This window comes from Hippoglossus stenolepis, chromosome 12 (assembly GCF_022539355.2).
Source record: "Hippoglossus stenolepis isolate QCI-W04-F060 chromosome 12, HSTE1.2, whole genome shotgun sequence".
NCBI classification, from domain to species: domain Eukaryota; kingdom Metazoa; phylum Chordata; class Actinopteri; order Pleuronectiformes; family Pleuronectidae; genus Hippoglossus; species Hippoglossus stenolepis.
Window position 1 is genome coordinate 11,279,331 of NC_061494.1, and position 21,737 is coordinate 11,301,067.

Genomic DNA, 21,737 nt, shown 5'->3' on the forward strand with positions numbered 1-21,737 from the left:
TCATGGTTAAAAAAAGGGAAGTTGAAATTTTCACATCTTCTGAGCACTTCTTCTGTCTACATTTATCAACTGTGTGATAAGAGCAGAAGCTCCAGAACACGAGTGGAACTTTGTAGCGGAATAGTTCAAAATCAAGAATGAACTTTAAAACTCCCAAACATCTGTTGGTGTCGGTGTTACAGGTTTTATGCACAACTTTGCAGTTTTATGAATTTAATTGCATTTTGAAGAAATGGTAAAAAAGAATCCGGCAGATGGTGGTTTTGAATGGTTGCTGATATTACTATTAACACAAACTAAATATTTAAACATACATTAGCTTTTTTTTATGCCTCCGCACCAGTGACAGCCATTGACTGGAGGCATTGTGTTCACTGGTTGTCCGTCTGTTCCATTCTTCAACACAATATTTCTTGAGTTAATTTCTTCAAATTCAGCACAAACATTCACCGTCACTCAGAGAAAGTGGTTCGATTTTGGTCAAAGGTCGAGATCACGATGACCTCATGTTCTTATGATAGTGAAATATCAGGAACACCCATATACATCTGACACAAACATTAACTTGGACCTGATTGGCCTTGTGAACACGTTATTTTAAGAACTCCTCAAGAGAATCCTTTCAAATTTGGCACGAGTTTGCACTTAGACTCACGGATTAACTGTTTCCATTTGGTCTCTTGAACAGAGGCATACAACCACGAAGTGATGATTCTACTACACATTTGTACAATATCTCACCTACATTATGTCTAAGTGCAGAAAACACAGGAGACCAGCAGAAATAAAGCACTGAATAACATTTATTGCACATGTGTAAGGCAGGTGCCATTAATCAGTGTGAAGATAAAAGATGTTGCAAAGAAAAGTGTAAAATAGAACCTCTGAGTCCTGGTAACCACACACTCACACAGGATAATCACCCCCCCACAGGAGAATCACTGCCCCTACTCTTCAACAGTTCGGAATCAGTCGACCGGTTCTGGTACTTAACATCCAGGACCGTTTACACACACACACACACACACACACCAGGTTTAAATTGCTTCTTTTTTCCAGTGAAAGGCAACAGTGAGTGTTGATTTTTCTTCTTTTTTTTTCTTCCAAAATAGCTAACGATGTCGACGTGGTAAACCAAGAGTGAGGTAGATATTTAACTGAACAAAAGACTTTTCGAAAACAGGCATGAAGGTCACTCGACACAGGGAGCAGCGGCGGGCTACAGTGAAAAGCAGCAGGCGGACATTTTTAATCCATGGTGCCATGCTGAGAGGCTTATCCATATTCCCCCTCATTACAAGCTTATTTACAAGATTAGATTACGCGTGGCAACAGATCGGTTTACATTACTGTGAAAACAACAGACAAAGAACTGATGTTTAAAGTGAACTTTCACGAGGCTGTAAGAGAGCGTTTCCTTTGAAGGACGCTTCAACACCTCCTTCCTTAGACAGGTTTTATTCATCGGATATTTCCCACTAAGAATAAATGGATTTTAACTCTGAGCGATGTGAAATGAAGCGGGCCTTGACATAGGCAGCCATTTCTTTTTGTTCTCCCTCGTTATCAAACCGTTAAGCTAAAGTGAAAGTCACAAACTGGCACGCATTAATATCAATTCCAGCTAAATTCAATTTACGCTGAGAGCTTTTTCTCTCGTCAGTGCACCAAAAAGTTCAGATATTACGTTTGCTAATGCCGTCTCATTTGGATTTGGTCAAGGTCTGCGTTACTGTATCCGAGGGGAAGCCATTAAGCCCAATATGAAAATTAGTGTGGTGAAAGAACAGTAGTCAACAGAAGGAAGGGATTTGATGAAGCTTATAACCCAGTAAGAAAGATTGTTTTCCCATTTAAATTACAAGCAATGACAATATAAACACATGTCCAGCAGGGGGCTCTTTCAACCCACAAATGAACTCGTTGGCACGCATTCAATTCAATACCCATTTAAAAATTAGACCCACTCACACTGATAAAATTTAACACATAAAACCAAGCTGGCATGCCGGGAAAAAAATTAATAAATATTTTTTAAAAAAAGCTCTGCATCTTACATGTGTAAGAGAAGCATAATGACTTCCAATGATGTGAAGTAAAAAAGAAAAAAGGAAAAGTGTCAAACAGATCTTAAAGGATGAAACGAGAAGAGAGGGAAGTTCTTAGCATCACACAAATTTCAGATACTCCCACAGAACCTTTCAAACATTCATCATAGCAGGACACTTAAAAGTCTTTTAAGCCTTTGAGTCAAACTTTCATTAAACAGCGCTCGGAGTGAAAGCCCGAGGAAAGAAATATACACGAGAAGATAATTATCTTTGCTGCAACATAAACCTCGAGTGTGATTATATAGTTTAGGTTGCTTTTTAAAATTAGAATTTCATCATAATAGTTAAATGGAGAATTAATTGAAATGTAAAGTTTGCATGCTGGAAAATTTTCATTGTGACAGAAACTCACATGTGGAGGTTTGAATATACTTCGAAGTTGACATTTTCAGTATGATTTCATTTCGAAGTATCTTCAAACCTCCACGTGTGAGTTTCTGTTTCAGAAATATCACATGGCCCGTTTAGGTAAAGCCGACTCAAAACCTTCAGAAACAAGCTGAAAACATTTCAATGGATCTGAAACCCGTTACAAGCAAATAAATACATAAAAAACTCCAGTCTTAAAGAGCCCTCCCCCCCCCGGCCCAAAAAAACAGAACTACACAATGACCCATGGAGTTGGTCAGTGAGTGAAAATCCAGGATGTAGACTAGACCTTGATATTATTGGTAAAACAAACAAAAAAGTTCAAGTATGTTAATGAGTGAGATCGGTTCACAGAAATGAGAAGTGAGAAATAGTAGTGAGGTCGTCCGATTTCCTGTGCGTGGCTGATAATCAAAAATATACAAATAAACCAGAGAAATCATCATACACGACACTATGTAAACAATATATATGTTAATAATCACTTCAGACAAAAAAAAATTATTTTCAATGATGTATGATTGAAAACAAACATGAGGACTTTAATGTGTCATCATCATAGACTGTGTATAAAGATGACGACACGACTTCTCCCCAAAAGTGAAGCCAAAGTGTGTTGATCGCCACCTGGTGGCTGAATGCAGTATAAATCATAAATTGCGCCTCCTCCATGTTATCAGATGGGACATGGACCCAACTAAAAAGTCAAAGTACACGTCAAATTCATTTTTCTCGTAGACAGTTTGTCTTTTAGTAATTTTTCTTTTTTAATTAGTTATTTGATGCTATAAACAGCTGAGACTGACTCGCGATTGGTCAAGCACGTGACCTCGCTACTTCATCCCTGCGCACTTTGGCTTCAAATGTTCAAGATGGTGGCGTTTGTATGCGGAAGTTTTGGCTTCAGTTCTGAATAGTGGGACGCATGGTTTATCTTTATATTCAGACTACGGTCACTACATTGACACATTACGACTATGCTCATGAACAGTTATTAAAAAGGTCCCATCATAAACCCCATTGGACGAGTTCATGTTATTTACAGAATAAACCAACAGTAAAGGTGAATGTGAGGTCACATCACAGCCTTTGAACATTTAAAGTACATTATTTTCACCAAAATGTCCCAATGATGTTGTTATAGGTATTTATGTTTTGTTTTAAAAAAGAAAAAGAAAGATAAACCTCAGTGACGAGCCCTGATGCAGAATCTACAGAAACCATCATGATGCAAATGGGTCATGAGCAATGATTTCAATAAACAAACAACTGTCTCAGTGATCCAAAACGTATTACTGAGAAATATTACTGAATATCATGCTACATTTACTACAATTATTATTACCATCGGTCAAATACATTCTCAAGAACACGCTTAAAATAAATAATTTCCATATCAGACACTTCTGCTGCAGTTTGGTTGCATAAAGTTTCAAATATCAGTTGTTTTCTCACACCTACACATGAAACAAGTATACGTTCATTCAGTTAGTCTCTCACACACACATATACACACAAACACAAACACAAACACACACACACACACGAGATGTACCTTCTGCCAGCACACCGGCTTATCTGAATAACAGACGAGCAGAACAGAAGAGTGCATAGGCAAACCTATTAGGAAGGAGGCACACAAATAATTAAGATCATGTTTTCAGACAAAACTGAACTTGACAGACCTAATGAGAGTTGACAAGGAATGCATTACATCACTGTAGAGGATGTGAAAACAAGAAATAACTTAAAAGTAAAAAGGATTGGGAAAAAAATAAACTCAAAATGTTTCCAGCGCACTGAAAACAAACCCAACAGCAATGCCAGAAAATACCAAAAACCCAGACTAGCATCCAAATGTGACTGTGAAGAGGTCAGTTGTGAGTCTGTCTGATTGAACCGGAGCTGAGGAAGCTGTCAGAGACAGTGAGGGCCCACTCTTCTCCTGCGCTGCTGCGGCTGCACAGATCTCAGAGCTGCACGTCCATCTTACGACTTGAGCTGAAACCACTCGGGCTGGGTTCATAAGGATGGCAGGAGGCAGTCGCCGGGGTCACACGTCCCAGGAGGTCCACGGGGCCCCGGAGAGCCCTTAGAAGTCATCCCAGGAGGACCTTGACAGAGAAGTAGATGATATAAATTCTTTGTTATGTTTTTTTTTTTCTGTTGTTTTATTACGTCTGAAGGAGGAGACACCAGCTACTTCAATTGTATTGGATTTGGCTGCAACACTGTTCACCCCCGAAACTCCAAAAGTGTTTTGTGGACTCAAACACTTCACCCGCACCCTCCATCGGCAAAGTGGTGAGTTGGTAATGAGTGAATTTTCATTTTTGGGTGAACTATCCCTTTAATCATTGTTCACTGGAGTTTTTCATTAGTGATACAACTCCAAACTGATGAGGCACATGTGCACGTTCCCTCACACAAACACAAACACACACACAGCCATGCACTGTACATACTGATGAGCTGAACACAGAGCTGGTTTTCTTAGTTAGGATGGTGACACACTGTGTGGAACTATAATCAAGAGCTTATATCTAAAAACCTACAGTATACTTAATATCCACCACAGATGTTTTCCATTTGAGCCACACCATTACATTTGATTGGCACATATTGTCCAATGTCCACTTGTTGCAGATGTAGATTATAATAATAAATAAATAACAGGAAATAGTACAAAAACATCAAACTCAACTCATCAAAAATGAATCAACAATAATTTTGAAAATCGATTTCATGCATCTGCTTCCAAAGATGATGATTTCCCGTTTGTCTGTGTTTTGTATCCATTCAATTTGAATATATTTGCATTTTTAGATTTCACCCTGGACTCTAAAACTATTAATATGGATAAGAAAAATAAACGTACAACTAAATGTAACCCGAAGTTATGAAATATGTGCGGCACAAGATTGGTACACAGGTAATTGTGATGATTAAGCTCTCTATGTGATTCTGCTTGCATTTGTCATCAATGTGATATAAATCTTTGCCATTTTCCTGCCCTTCTTTCCCCTTAATATCATTTTCACTTGTTCAACAGTAAATCATTATGTCTCCCTTTGACAACAAGCATTTTTAAGAGTTAGTTTTTTTTCAAACCAAAAGCTTGATATCTCATTTGCACTTGAATTCTCTAATTTCACTCTAATGACACTGGCGGACAGAGAAAACACATTTCATCGCTCTCAGATTGGTGCGAGGTCCTCGTGGCACACACCAGTCTCTCATGTTACTTGGCAACAGCTTGTCGAGGTGGAGACTCTCACAGATCCACACAACACAAACACAGGTCGACGCTTTCATTTTCTTTTCAACGCATCTGGAAGCCTATAGAAAAATACCCCTCCACTGACGAGCCACAGGAGCATCCATTACCTCAGCCGGAGCAGTCGCAGCTCGAGGAGCTCTGCCCCTGACTTCATACAAAAAGAATCACAGGAGCTGCCTCGTTCTTTTCCTCCCTCTGAAAACACGACTTGCCCTTTTCCTCCCTTCGCATCCATCTCCTCTGTAACTGCTCACACACGCAAGCTGTCCACGGAGCTATGGTGGTTTACAGTGATGCAGTTAGTGGAAAAAGGTGCAATAAGTCACAATCAAATCAAGTCAGATTAGTTAAATCTCTGTTCAGGTGGCTGCTTACAGCTGCTAGCTTTACCTGGATAATTAGCGATAATGCAGCACAGAACAATGCACTGCAGGAGAATTACATTGTGAGCAGTCCGAGATGAATAACTTAAATTAACAGTTTTATTTCACTGAGATGTCCCCTGTCTTTTCCTCCAGAGAGGTCCTCGTGTGAACCATAGACTGTAAATAAAGATGGACGACATGACAGCTTCAAAATGTGAAACCAAAAGTGTCCCCTTAATGTTAGTGGATGGGATATGGACCACAATAAAAAACTAACCAAGTTTTCATTTTCCGGTAAGTTTCTCTTTCAATTGTTATTTAATGCAAAAAAATGGGGTGAAACGTCATGATTGACAGCTGAGACTGGCTCACAATTGGTTGAGCGTATGGGACCTGGCTGCCATGGCTCCATTCCCCCATCGATACTGCACAGACTCTGGATCCAGATGAGCAAGATGGCAGTGTTTGTATCCAGGATATTTTGTTCGGCTTGTGGGAGGACATGATGACGTGTCGTCCCTTAAACAGGCTGTAATGTAAACGGTCAACACTGAAGATGTAGGACCTCAGGCCTGGGAGGCTTTTACTTCCTGATAATAAAACTGGTGCATGAAACTTCCTGTGCGACGTTCATATATCCCAGTTTCCAATGAACCTGCAAGGTGTCCCACAGGGAACGTGCTCTACTGTATGTGGACGTCAGAGTACAAGCTGTCCCCCAGTGACAGAAATAATCCACTATTGTCCAGAGACATACAAAGGGAACATTTAGAACAGTGGCCCAGCAAACTTATAACGGTTTGTTCAGCTTCGTTCCAACATTTGAACCAGTTACTGAATGTGCTTCACATCTCTGTCCAGCCCTAAAGACAATGTCTCTCACCAGCTGTGATTCGTCCTTTGTCCAGAGGAGCGACAGCCAAATTCCCTTTGCCCTCCACATCCCTTTGACTTTAGGTTCAGATATAAACTGAAAGTCAGTGAGGTAGGACCACCTCTCGTCGAGTTATTTTTTAGTTCAAAGGACCGTGGGACAAGCTGACATCTTAGGTTGTGTGCAGAGAAACTTTTGTTCGAGACAACAAGCTGGGCTTTTACTTCACAGAATGGACGCCAGCGCCACGTCACTGCAGCATTTTCTTCTCTGCTAGAGTCCCATTTATGTTACAGCAGCGCCTGAGTTATATAAAACACTGTGCCATCTCGAAGCTGTGTTAATCTCCGACATGCCGAGATGCCAAATGAAGGCTGAAATACAATTTCAGGTTTGCGACGTGACACAAATCCAATTCTCAGACATACACTTTCCTCCCCTCAGTTAAGTCCATCAGATAACGGACAAACAGACTGAAGAACAGCTTCGATCATAGAGGCACAGGAGATCTGAACGCTGCCAAACACGGAAGCTGACCTGTGGGCTCATCTGCACCAGCACTGCATGTAGATCACCCTGTACCACCAACTCTAACATCTGCTACATCCACAGAGCTACAGCCAACTGCTTTGAATGTAGAAGATGTCTTGTGTATGTGATGTCTTCTTTCTGATTCTTTTATAGGTTCACCATTCCTTGTTTTTTTATCAGTACACTTTGCAATATACTTTCTATCTCTATATTTAATTGCAGTCTGTTGTATGTGAGTGCACTGTGTAGATTGCTACAGAATTTCATTCAACTGCGCAATGACAATAGAGGAATCTCTATCTATCCTTTACCAATTCTATATCTACAGTATTGGGTCTTATCTTATCTTTTGCAGCATCTATCGATCTATCCATCTACACATCTATCTATCTGTCTCTCTATCATACAACTATTTTTTGTATTTTGTTTTACTTTTAAGATTGGAGGGAGCAATAATTCGATGTTTTCGATTTAAAATATCTCCAGTGGAAAGCAAAAGTGCACGAAACACTCTCTTGGACTTGTCCTTGCTGCTGACAGTTTTTTGGTGCATGATCAATCATCCTTTCTCTCAGTTTCTTTGCACAACCAGAAGCTCAAGTCTCCATTTGACCACATACTTCAAAACACAGAATTAGAAAACAAATTCAGTGTGTGTGGTTCTTACCTGGTGCTCCCGTAGGTCCTGGATCTCCTGGTAGCCCTAGACCAAGCTGCCCTCGTTCTCCTTTCTGACCCCTGTATCCTGAGGACAGACACAATAATCTGGCTGAATACAAACACTGCCAAAGGAAGTAAACCTGTCAGGTATCACGGATTGTGTAGTACAGTTAGTAAGATTAGTACAAATGCCATAACATCATAAAATCCAAGAAGTGTCAGGATGGGGCTACAGTTTACAACCTGTATGTCTCGGGGGACTCCCACATAGCCAAAAAAAAAGCTGAATATCAATATTGTGACAATTTCATGCATCAAGTCTGCACTTGAGGTGAAGACACAAATTTCTCTGGATTGAATAACAAGACATACTGACATCCTGTCAAAATAAAAAATCGTCAAGCAAGCGACGTGTGCGTTAGTGTTTGAAGGCGGCGGCGTTGTGGGCTTACACGACTTTCTGTCAACAAAAAGGTCACAAGCACGTCTGTGGAGATTTCATCCAGAGCAAAGAGGCTTTGTGAAAAAAAAAAAGAGGTCAGACATGTGGGCCACTAAAGACGTTCAGAGAGGGACAGGAGAGGCGTAATCAAAGATGGAGTCATTCTATAGAGAACAAACAGATGCAACAGATGCAGAAAACAATCAAGACAACGAAACTCCGACACTCAAAGTTCAAAAGAAATTCTCCGGGAGAACACGCACACGATCAGACGCTGACGAGAGCCGGTGCATGAAGCACTCAGCCTTCTTCCATTTGGCCGCCGGAAGAAAACTACATTAAAAAAATATATAAATCAAGCACTGTCGAACACAAGCACATGCCCAGTCTGTTAGGAAAGGTATATATAAGGAAAAGGTATCAAAGCATTTACACTAATCCTCAAGTCAGGCCTAGCAAGTGTGTTGCTTATAACAATATGCACACAAACATAAAATTCAAAAAGGATTTCTCACTCCATGCAAAGCCGGTAAGTCTTTACAGCTCAGGACGGCGGCATACCAAGCACGGACGTGTGGGGCTGTGAAAATATTTCCCCATGAGGCACTTAAAGTAATGGAGTCTCTGGGCCAGCAGTTGCATGGAGTGCATCAGATACATTGAAAGGAGTATGAAGCTTTACGCCGCCTGGCCCAAAGGGGAAATGCTTCAATGCTTACATGTCAGAGAGAAAAAAAAAAAAGGCTTATGAATGCTCCAAAACTGAGTCTCAAAGAGAGAGCGAGAGAGGGAGAGATAGAGAGAGAGAGAGGGGCTATTCACACATTGCAGCAATAATGAGACTTGTTTCAACACTCTCAGGCCCCGGGGCATTCATTCAGGGAAGAGACGTGCCATTGAGAAAAGAGCAACGTACCTTCAGAAAAATAGAAAAAAAATATCCTGAAGATCACACAGGGCAATAAGTTTGGGTGAGACGCCGGACGGGAGCAAGACAAATCGAAAAAATGTCACGTTGCGTCCTGTACTTAAATCATTTATGGGGGGCACTAATGGACAAGGCAGGATAATAGGAAATAACACTGCCACTGAGGAGCTTTTTCAGGCTTGATTGATATGACTGCAGTCGTGCACCTGTTGTACACTATTGTGAACGAAATATTAACAGCAACGTCCATTTGTTCATGCTTTGCCTTTCAAAAGAAACAAAAAAACAGCTTTCTTTGAGCGTCTGCCTTCAAACACCGACGATATTTACTGACGGATATCTCCACAATGTACAGCACAAAGCAGAGCAGCTCCGACACACACTTTACAACCTAATGCAATAAAAGACACTTTGTTTCAGTCTGTATTAATAAATATACACAACGCACTGAAATACAAAATATTAAAAATGTATGTTAAAACAACAAAAGGTTGAATTGATGAAATAGGCACACACACACACACAATGACTTACATCAGTATTTCCATCACGATGTCAAATGTAAAAGATGAATAGAATGATAAATGAGAACTCAATGACAACAAAGGAGGGGGAAAAAAACAAATAACATGCTCTTCAGCATGCATCCGTATGGGTTTTCTCTAACAGCCTGAGACTTTCACCCAGGTAAAAATCAAACCATGAGGAAAAAGAAAATCCAACAGAGGGGTTATTTTTCTCCATAAACAATTCATTCTGGTATATTGGAGAACAAGTCAAATTGGATATTCCAGCGGAGCACAGTCTCCAGCGGAGGATGACGAGAAATAATGAGGAAATATTACCCCAAACTCTCTCCCCAGCTGAGTGGAGGCACCAGTCAACAAAGGGAAAATTAGGAAGTTGTGAATTTTTTGATTTATCGTGGGAAATAACTTTCCTCTTTATTTTCAATAAATATTTATTGCACAGACGCATTAAGAATCACCTATAAAACACTCCTCTGAAGCATAAAAAAACAAAAGAAGCACAACAAAAATCCAAGACATGTGTAATGCAAATGGAATTAACACAGCACAAATATTTATAGTCGAGTAGTCGCCTACTTTTACTACATTATTCATGGATGAAAGCGGCATTTTATATCTTGTTTGGCAGTGGGTTAAAGTGTAAATGGTCTTGAATAATGTGAGGTAGATACAAAGCTCAAAGAGAACGGCCACTGCAGCGGTGCTTGGATCCGCACCAACACGAAAAACACACTCCTCCTCCTCCTCTTCAAAAGTTAAGACTGCACAGTTCTGCTGCGGACACAAAACAAATCTAGGCAAGTCTGAGGTATAAAGCCTGACCAGCAAACCATTAGTGTTGTATGAGCAGTCAGAGAGTTGTATCACTTTGATAAAAAAAATAAAAAATAAAAATGTTTCACCCGCTTTCCTGACTACCCTCCTTTTTGTATCTGAGAGGCTTTCTTTCCTGGAGTGAGGTATCAATACTGGGGCTCTCTCCTGTCCACTCTGATAATACTTTCTCTTATTCACAGCCAATTCTTCGTTTGTCTTCATATTTCCCAGAGAGCCGCTGTGCACCACACTCCTGGCCTTTTTCCTCTGCTGCCTGCCCCTCAGTCTGCATCGATATATGGGTGTAAGCAAGAGAAAAATACCCATGAATCCCTTCAACATACAAGCGTCAGCCCCACATTGGTGCCCGCACCCCAACTCAGCCAGTTACCAATGTTGAATCTGAACTCATTACACAGAAAACTGCTCATGTCAATAAATACTGCCTCCTCAAATATAGTTGACATATGTAATACAGCACGTGCTTGTCAGATTTAAGCTGTTTTCAGACATGATGCCCGTAAAATGTCCGGACCCAAGTTTCCAGACTTTTTGCTTTTCACATATGAAGAACGTAGCAGGAGACGGTCTGTGTCAGACCTGTTCACAGCAACAGGAACATTTCCAGAGCATTCAGGTGATGGGTGGCTTCTGGCGTAGAGAATGCAGGAGGCAGATCATGACATATATATGACCAAGTCCCTTGGGGTCCCTGCTTATATGAGAATTTCAGGGTCGACCCCTATCATCACAAGCCCTCAAATCGTACCTTTTCAAGTTCATATCTTTGTCTGAATCCTCTACATGTAAGGCACCTCTTTCTCGTCCTGAGATATTTGCATTTTTCCAGTTTTGCATCTATCGCAAGTCACAAGGTTCATGTGGCTTCAGTGCATGTGTCTGAAAACAGCTTAATCGTCATAAACATATGCTGTGACTATAAAAAAAACAGTAAATTATATCAAACACATAGTTAAGTTTCACCAACATTTTTGAGCATACAAGTGTTAAGAATGTTATTTCTTAACAGAGGAGGTTATTTTTCTCAGGTTGTGTTATGTTATGTTGTGTTACGGTCCAGCAGCTGCCAGCTTGAGCTCCTACCTTGAGGACCGGGAGGTCCATGCTCCCCTGGCGGGCCTGGAAATCCGTCCTTTCCAGGAGGTCCTGGAGGCCCCTGAAATTGTGAAGCTAAGATGCCTGCGGGTGTCTTCTGCATCATGGCAGCACTCGATAGCTTCTCTACAAAGTGAGAAGAATAAAAAAACGCCACATGTAGGAATCTCAGGGACAACAGAAGGACAGAAAGTAGAGAACAAAGATGGACAAAAGAGTTACCTTCAAGGATCCGCAATACTTGGTTTTGGATAAACATTTTGAGTTCCTCCATGACGCCAGGATTTCCCTGTGTGTGGAGAGAATTATGTTTCACTGAGGCATTTTAAAACAAACTAGAATTATGCCTCTGCCAACCTGTTCCTTTTCAGTCTAAATAATTGTTTTTCCAGACTCATATGAGCTCACTGTGACCTTCATTCAGAGTCCAACTGAAGGTTTGTACCAAATTTGAAGAAAATCTCTCAAAGAGCTCCTGAGATATTGTGTTCAAAACATAAAAAACATGTTTTGTAAAGTCACAGTGCCCTTTGACCTTTGATCTTTGACCACCAAATTCTAATCAGTTCCTATTTGAGTCCAACTGAACAATGGTACCAAATTTAAAGAAACTCCCTGAAGGCCTTCTTGAGATATCGTGTTCACAAAAACAGACGGACAATCAGAAACAAACTGCCTGGCTACTGGCTGTCACTGGCATGGAGGGACAACACAAAGAAAGACAACACAGTTTAGAGACAATACCAGCTGTACAAGCAGAGGAGGAGGCAGTAGAGAAGATAGTTATCACGGCATGAAGATCAAATAGATACCTGTCAAATTTCTTAACTCAAAAACTCAATTTCCACAGAATGATGGAAACCATGCTGAAGAAACGGCACAGAGGAGAGAATACTGCGAAAGCTCAGATTTCTATACAGTGACATCCCACTTTGCTTAAAATATCACATTTGCACCTGGGAGTAGAACAGATTCATTCGGGATATATTAAATTTAATATCATAAGTCTATAAACTGATTCTCTGGTGTCTCTCCATGTCTGGATCTGTAGTAATAAAAACACCGTGCTTAGTGTGAATAGTGTTGCTTGTCACACCAGCCCTGTGTGTTTCTAAAGCAAATACATAAAAATACACTCTCTGCCTCTCTGAACCTCTCTTCTGGATATTTCCAGGGCTGCCTCAGTAGCAGTGGCAAACACTAGTAGCCTTGGACCTTGCATCTTTGCATTTGAAACAGTTTTTCATCTCGGCCTGTGAATGTTGTATAAGTGCCGTGACTGCGCACGGTCGGTGTAAAATGTCTGTGACACATGGAGGTGTTTTTCGCTGCTCTGCGGATCTCCAGGCACGCCCACACGTTTCTGACTTTCCTCGCCGTCTGCACCGCTCTCCCTCTCTGACCTTCTGTTGTGCCTGGATGATCGGGAGTGGGAAGTGTTGAGCAGAAAGCGAGCAGCAGCCTCCCTTGCAACAGCCTCGTTTGATGTTCCTCGCAGAAATAGCTGTGGCTGTACCGTTTTCCACACGGGGGAAACAGAGACTGAACTAGTTGCTCAAGCTCAGGAAGGAAGGTGGGGGATTTCGGAAGGCTGAGTATGGTTGAAATCAACGGGGAGGACAGTCTGTGATTGCCTCGGAGGTATGTGCAGATTTACAGCTTACCAGGAGGGTTGAACTCGCCAGCTGCCCTGGAGGGCCGGGATCCCCCTTGTGGCCGCCTGGTCCCACGGGTCCAATCGGGCCGAGGTCTCCTGTGCGACCTCGCTCGCCCTGGACACCTCTTTCGCCAGAAATCCCTGTATCGCCCTGCGTTACAGAAGCCCACACATACAGTATGTCAGCTTTATGCAAAAAAAAAAGTTTAAAAGAAATCCATTTCTTAGCTGCACTTGTCATTAAATTGTTCATGTCCGTTCACTCAACATGCTGTACACAGGGACCCAGTCCTCTTAATGGGTCCACTCAGGGGTTCTGATGTTCTGTTGCTGCAGCTAAAAGCCTAATTTTGTTGCCTCCATTACCAGCGTTTGCAATAGATACTGCGAAAGTGTGACAGAGCCCCATAATTTCGCCTTGCAAATACAATAGGAAACTGCACTGAGCGTTAAATGCCTTTATCTGGTGCTTATGCGCTTGTGGGGATTAGTCATATTTGTGCTGAAGAGAAGACTTTCATTACTATTCATCAAACCCTTTATAGTCAGAGTCATGAAAACGGCTTCTTTTTAGGAAAAACAGGAACGATGCTACTTACACGTTCTCCTTTGGATCCTCTGTCCCCTGCTGTACCTGAAGATCCCTTGGAGAAAAAAAAGCAGACAAATATATATTTTGCTGCAGAAAAAGAGGGTAAGAAGTAATACTAATAATTGGAAAAAGAAATAATGCTCACTAAAGGTTTTTACCAACTACACAAACATCAACAATGTGTGCCATCAATACAAAAGTATTGATGGCACACACAAAAATCCATTATCCTAATCTGTGGACACGGGGGTAGGTAATTATTACTTAAAACCACGATAATAGTTTACTGCTCATGTTGCTAGACTATTTGCAGAAGTTTCAGTTCTGTGTGTAAGCCTGACTTTGAGAAATGCACTTTTTTTTTTTCCAGATGCATTGATTGCTTCTTACTCAGCTCAGGTGTATCGCTCGTATAATATCTCCCTGTATAGTGTTTCACCTTCTGCAATGTCACGGCTCCTCTGTATCGCCCCCCCGTTTTGTTTGAGAAATGCCTGCTTTCCCAGCCGCCCTGTCTCTCCTGCGCAGTGAAGCCGGCAGAGAAAATACCTGTCTCTGGCTTCGTGTCACATCTTGTGTCTTCCAATCCCTCCCTGTCACTCCTCATTGCTCCCCTTTACCGCGCTCGCAGAAACGCCTCTGGGAGCATCTTTGTATCAATTTCCTGCTGGATTACAGGAGCCATGCAAAAAGACAATCTGGCATGATGTGGTTTTAAAGCGGGCATCTCTTTGTGGTGCCGTTCTCCCCTGCTTGCTTTAATCTGCGGTACTCTGTATTCCCCGATGCCTGATGGGAGGCTTAAATCTATCATCTTACCCACTGGAATGTGCTTCCCTGAGCATTACATTAAACCTCAAAGCAGTGAGCAAGGTGTCTGGGTGGAGGAGCGAACGCCACCTGCTAGATGGCACTGTTGTCCCACCGGAAAAAACTCCAGCACCGCGGCAGAAACGCATGAGAATTAAACCGGCTCTGTGCAGTGCTGAGATTTTGATGGAAGAATATTAACTAATAATCATAATAATCAGAAAACAATAAACTGTTGGGACTGCCGTTAAGGTGGAAAAATCTTGTAAATCAGGGAGCAAAACAGTAAAGCTCGTCGTCAATCCAGTTTGGGTATTAGGTCGTATAATTTGCTGGAAATGGCTATTCATGGCAGATCTGTTCTTCGTCCTGTGAGCCCATTCTTATGTAGTAAATGCGAGTAATATATTGAATCAGTCACCTAGAAGCAGAGTTTGCTGCAGTATTTGTTTCAATTTTAGCCAGGTTCACTGGGCAGGAAAATGCATATTTAATCTAAGTGTCTGCTGCCCTCTATTACAAACATTTTACCATTGCCTGAAAGCATTAACTGTATAATTAGGGTAAAAAAGACTAAAAGTCAACAAAGCCTTAAATCTGCAGGATTCCATTTCGTTATTATCGTTAAAATCTCAAATATGCAAATAGCTTTAATGCACTCATGATGGTGTAGCCTGAGGGGGCGGGCGGCAGGGGGGGGGGGATAAAAATCTGCTGCGCCATCTTTCTGTACCTCGGCTGACGTAAAGCACTTTCTATAAGGGGATTTGCAACGTGTGTGCTCAACTTACCTTGTATCCCGGAGTTCCATCTTTGCCCGGCCTCCCCTGCTCAAGGAGCGCAACACAAACAAAGACATTTTGTATCAGCTTCCACCTTCGATTGGATCAGCGCTGTTGCTCTGCTAGTAATCTCCACAGTTAATGAGATATCTCAACCAAGGGATAATGATCCTGATTGCTGTGCGAACACTGTTCCTTTGTGCGCTTGCAGGGAAAATTACACAAACCATCTCTGATGGTAATCACATAGAGGAATGTAATCATCTACAGGACAAGAGATAGCCAAAATACTTATTTGATCCATATTGTCATTGAATCATGTTCTCTTTTTATCCATGTAATGGTTAAACAACCGTGCTGATATAAAGGAGCCCTGTGTTACTCAATGCCTTATTTTCAACCTGCACATTATTGGAAGGGGCTTTGGCAACAACTAGTTATGATTCTAAAAGAGAGGAGCAACAGAATCCATGTAGCATCCTTACAGGAACACCTTGGGGTCCCTCAGGCCCTGGGAATCCTGTCTCTCCGAGCGGCCCCCGCTCACCCTGTCAGAGAACAGAGATAGCCGATGTGTCAGTCGGCTGTGACAAAGGAATGATGCGTGGATTGACAGCTCAAAGAGACTTAGAGGCTGTGGCTCACCGGTTCTCCAGGGATCCCTAGTTCTCCACGAGTTCCGGGCTTCCCCTGTCAATCACAAAAGGGAGGAAGAGAGCAGACCAGGTTTGACGGGTCCTCAATGGTCTCAGATCTACTGCACCTCTGCAGCTTTCCATTTCTTATATAGCAAACAGGCTACCACATGCTGCAGAGAAAACTCACTGCACACGCCACAGGTCTACACCCCGAGTTCTTAATGGAAGTAGTGTGGTGTTATGGGACTTGGGTTTTGACAGCTGATGTTCTGAGTACTTTATGAAACATTATTGACTTGTTGCCAGTAGCAGAAAAAACACAGATGATTGATCAGGGATGCGCGAGTGTGAGTAGAGGTGAATTTATCGAAAAAAAAAAAATCTTACTTACTAGAGGACCTGATGTCCCTGGTGAACCAGGCAAACCAATATCACCCTGAAGGAAACAACAGCTCGTGTCAGTTAGATGATACACACATACAAATAAATCACTGTCACGTCAGGCAGACATTGACTGTATAGTGAAACACAAACCTGCAGTATGAAGACAAATGAAATGAAAACGGCTCAAACTGTTAAAAACACCACGCATTTCTACTCACTGAACAACCTCCTCATGAACTTTAAACACTTTGCACACACACACACACACACACACACACACACACACACACACACACACACACGACTGTCAGTCAGTGGAAACCTTTTATACATTTAGATGCACGAAGCTGTGAGGAGTTGCATGCAGGGCTAGTTTTGTTCCATTAAGGAAAATGCATCCGATAGGAACAGTTCATTGTGCAGATGGTGGACTATTACATGAACACAAACTGCTGTGATATTACTGTGCATATAAAAATTCAACCTGGAATACATTCAGGCAATGTTTCAGAAAACCCAAGTGAATTCTCCCAAACATATGTTCCACTAAATTGAGTCTTTTCACACCGATGAGCCTTTTTTCTTGAGACAAATATCTTGATATGTTCTGTCTGTGAGAATGAAGAAGAGAGCAAACCACTTTGCCTCACTCTATAATCAGATTCAGTCAGGGCAGGTGAGACACATGTGGTTCGACCCTGTTGCTTACCTTGGCACCGGGTAGCCCTTCCAGCCCGGGTAATCCCATGGCCCCTGGTTCCCCCTGCGAGAGAAGAACACAACAGCTGCTGTGTCAAGACAAAAAAGTCACAAGTGATAAAGACTAAAGGTTGTCTGTTCTGCCCTTTGGTGGCTAAGGAAGAAGCTATTTCTGGAGGGTGAGTTTAATGATGAGCTACAGGAAGGTAAATGACTTTATCTACTAATTCCAGGAATCTCTAAAGGCATCACACTTGCCTTGTGTATTTATAAGGGTCCAAGGAAGTACAAGGTCGAACTTGGTGGGATTTGGACATGTGATATGTTCAATATTAATAAACTGATGACCGGCGCACTGTCGCAGCAGCGGCAGGGTCGCGTCAACGTCCACGACAACTGCCACTGGGTTCTCTGTACTGAGTTGAGCTTCACCAAACTTTGAACAAAAAGGTGACGGGCTCTTTGTGCAGCAGTGGCACGGCTCCAGGGTTTCACAGCCGGTCTTCACCTGGCGCCGCTCAATTACTGCCGGTCGTTTTTTTCCAGGAAGAAATCTGCAACTAGCATCACCACAGGCCGAGCAAACAGGCAGGTTCAGAACGGACACTGCACTAAAAATCAGGACGTAAGGAAACATAACGAATTAACAAGCATAACAACAGAGGCAAGTCAATTAAATTCAGCAGGAGCCAGCATTTCACGGATTTCCACGTCTCCCCTTCAGATTCTCTTACAGGGTGATAACACAACCTCTCATGTGTCAATATGAGGACAATCCTAAGAGGACACTGCGTTAACCAGAGTGTATCATATTTTATGATCTATGACACGCGCTGTCACACCTTGTAGGGCTAAAGATAGGACGGAGAAAAGATTCCCATTTGACAGACACAATCAGATTTGCTTTCCCGCACTAAAAATAGAGACCCATTCCACGAAACCAAACAAGTGATGGCCTCTATCTACCTCATCTCGCGCGCGCTGCCACGGAGAAATGCCATTTACGCGGAACAGAGGGGCAACCGGCGCTGACATAGACGGATTGTGCAGGTAATTGTCACCCATGTAGATTGTCATGAATAAGCGAGCGCGGCTAAGAGGAGAGTGGGCCAGCCAGAGGATCAGCTGTGAGACGGATTGGGGCAATTTCACCACAGCACCGGAGTCGCTCACACAATTTATTGAAATGTCAAATTAACATCCTGGTGAAAAATCACTGTGCAACAAAACAATACAAAATGCAATTGGCCCAGTGAGAATAAAGAATTTGAGATGATGCGTCGGATTGTTTCTGTGTCTGGGCGGATTGTTTTTCGGGCGTCATCCCGGGGAAGGGGAGGCGGGGGGGTTTGAAGTGCAGAGCAGGTTCATAAGTTCCCACTGGAAAGACAATATGGTACAACAGTTTCATACTCGCAGGAGATGTGATGATGTGATTTTTTTTTTTGTGCCGCGTGTTGCAGTTCGATTGAGAGTGGTTAAGTGCTTAGGCTGGAGGGCGTATTGACTTATGCTGGGGAGAACCACAGAGACAATGATAGAAAGCAACTGGCAACTCTGACTCCTCTATGTTTTGGGCAGTGCGGAAAATAGACAAATATTTCATGAGAATATACTCGAGAATGAAAAGCTTCAACTCACTGCAACCCCTTCATCTCCTTTGGGACCCTTGAAAGAGAAGGGGAAAAAAGGACAGATTACCCCCATGAATGTGACAACTGGCACCATAAAACCCATAAATATAGCCTGAAATGACACGTGGCTTCTGTATGTTATTGTCATTAAAATTGATGGTATTCATTATTGCATCATTTCTTTCAAAAAGTCTGCCTGTAAATCCCACTTACATTGTGTTACATGTAACTGTGGGCTTTCTACAGAAAATGTTTAATGCCCAGGATCACATATTCCAGTTGTTATCACACATGCTTTACAAACACTGCACATGCATTTTTTTTTTTTAAATCCACTCAAGCACTTTACACAAAAACAGAAGGGAATCATTGAAAAAAAAAAATAATGTGTGCCCCTTGTCCCTTTTAACATTGATGAAGATGCTCTCGTATTGATTGCTCCGAGCTGTTGGGCTGTGATGGATGGAGTTCAGGGGGGGGGTTCATGTGCATTGTACTGTGGCGGTATTGGAATGCCTATTTTTTGCCAGCACCTTAAGTGCTGGTCATGGCGGATGGGTCCCTGCAGGGCCTGGGAGTGAATGTCTCCCAGGACTGGACGAGATTACAAACTGTCCGATAAGGACGAGGTGGGGCTGATAACCAAATCGGGTCACTCCGAGCTTGGCGCAGAGCAGAGCAGAGCAGCTAAGATTTCTAGGACCGTTTTGCATATCAATGATGTTGTGTGTCCTGGGGCGGGTCGGAGACACCTGTTTGAGAGTCAAGGAGCCTCTTGGCTCTCACACACCGCAAGATCTCAATGAACATGATTGACTGTGATATAAGGGCCTCAGACGCCGAGATAACACTGGAGGGCCGGTCAGGTTGTTTGTTATTCCGCTCTCCCAGGGTCTGCGGTTCCTATAGTAGCAACACTGCTGTGTGCTGCTGCTGCTGCGTCTCCACGGAACAATGTAAATGATTTGCTTCGGGCATGACAATGATTGTTCTTACCGGAGCACCGGGAGCTCCAGGGGGTCCTGAAAATGCTCCACCGCTCTGAAATGACATTTTCTTATATTATGACTCAACAATATGGGTCAGACAACATTTTAACCACAAACAGAGATTTGTTCCTGCTGATGGCTGAAGGCGCTGTCTGCATGCATTCAGTGCATCACAACATTATCAGTGAAAGTGTTTACCTGCAGCTTGTACAGACTGCTCATCCCATTGCCCTCCACGTAGGGTACACCCTAAAACACAATCAACAGCAAATCAGACGCCTCCTCCCAGGCACGTTCTCCACTGTTCTGTTGGAGTTTTAGTCACAGAGAGTCTTTACAGAAAACTGTACAGTAGGTCTGGAGCGGTTATTAAGTGTTAAGCCCTTAAAAGCTACACAAGAGAAATCAATAGCTCATTTGATGATTACACAGAAAGAGAGGGTGTGCGAGAGAAGAGAAAGGAACAGGAAAAGCTGAGAACAGTAGACTTGGAAATCCTTGAGCCAGTGCTAATTCAAAAACGAGAGAATCCGAGAAATACAGAGAGCAGGCTGATTAAAAGAGATTCGGCTATGAGAACTAGGTAATCTGGACGTCTGGGCCTCCATTAGAACATGAAAGAGTGTTTTTCCCATGATACACTGGTAAAGGGGAAGCTATTGTAAATGTAGAGGGGAGTCAAGATTCTCATTTAGAAGCAAGCGGATGCCCCTGCCCTTTTCAGGCCACTGAGCCATCCCTTGTCTTCCTAGACTGCAGTTTATGAGACCGGGGTGTGGGAGGGCACGGCGGGTTCAAGGGGACGGCTGATGAATTATAGATTTGCCTTTGAAAGTGCTTACTCACTGGCCTTTTAGAGGGAACATGATTCAATGCCAATGAGCGGGTCGCCACAATTTCATCATATCCGTGCTTGTTTGTCAGTTACATTATTCTTGTTAAACTAAACACTTTTAGTGCGAGCAGGATGCGAGGGCACTGACGGTCACTTCTGTAGGAAGAGATGTCAAAGTGAACCTGGGAAGGATCTTCGAGTCATGCTGATAAAAGCAAGAAAAATAATCATGTCTAAATGTTTTCATCGTGGGTGGACCACAAGTCTGTGACCTTAAGATGCTATTTTAGACCAGAGTAAAGAAAGTCTGTGTAACAAAAAGGTTTTCAGTGTACATCTGAGGGCCACACAGGTCCGTGACCCTCAGAGGTTTTCTGCTGGCTCCTGTTGAAGCAGGAGGAACTTACCGGAGGCCCTGGAAGCCCTGGTCTGCCTGTGGGTCCTTCGTTTCCCTGCCAAACGCAAACACAGAGGAATTAAACATTGCTGTGAAAAATGCAAACCTTAAACACAGGCCCATGATAACGTAATCCAATGATACTGAAGCTCATTCACCAGCCCTGCGAAAGAAAATATATTTAAAGATTGAAGATATGGTTTCCTACACTTTTTTGGGATTTGACAACAATAAAAACCATAGAACTATTATCATTAAACTATTTGTTAAATCATTATTTTTGGATAGGGCCACAGCA

At 42.4% G+C, this 21,737-nt stretch overlaps 1 protein-coding gene across 8 annotated transcripts in view; it reads right to left on the reverse strand.

The window, feature by feature from the left end:
- Window positions 1-780: 780 nt before the first annotated feature.
- Window positions 781-21,737, reverse strand: part of LOC118119512 (collagen alpha-1(XIX) chain) — a 103,295-nt gene continuing 82,338 nt past the window's right edge. For 5 of the 8 annotated variants that reach the window (XM_035173589.2, XM_035173588.2, XM_035173587.2 and 2 more), the window contains 15 exons: window positions 21,450-21,494; window positions 20,406-20,456; window positions 20,215-20,259; window positions 19,226-19,252; window positions 17,595-17,648; window positions 16,893-16,937; window positions 16,509-16,553; window positions 16,349-16,411; window positions 15,873-15,908; window positions 14,279-14,323; window positions 13,687-13,830; window positions 12,245-12,311; window positions 12,011-12,148; window positions 8,198-8,275; window positions 781-4,594 (listed from right to left, as the gene is read on the reverse strand). In XM_035173589.2, coding sequence (XP_035029480.2) covers window positions 4,503-4,594; window positions 8,198-8,275; window positions 12,011-12,148; window positions 12,245-12,311; window positions 13,687-13,830; window positions 14,279-14,323; window positions 15,873-15,908; window positions 16,349-16,411; window positions 16,509-16,553; window positions 16,893-16,937; window positions 17,595-17,648; window positions 19,226-19,252; window positions 20,215-20,259; window positions 20,406-20,456; window positions 21,450-21,494 — 975 coding nt within the window. In that variant the 3' untranslated portion in view covers window positions 781-4,502. Of the gene's footprint in view, window positions 4,595-8,197; window positions 11,193-12,010; window positions 12,149-12,244; window positions 12,312-13,686; window positions 13,831-14,278; window positions 14,324-15,872; window positions 15,909-16,348; window positions 16,412-16,508; window positions 16,554-16,888; window positions 16,938-17,594; window positions 17,649-19,225; window positions 19,253-20,214; window positions 20,260-20,405; window positions 20,457-21,449; window positions 21,495-21,737 lie in introns of those variants that run through there. The other 3 variants (XR_004698098.2, XR_004698097.2, XR_004698099.2) reach the window with 3 other exon arrangements.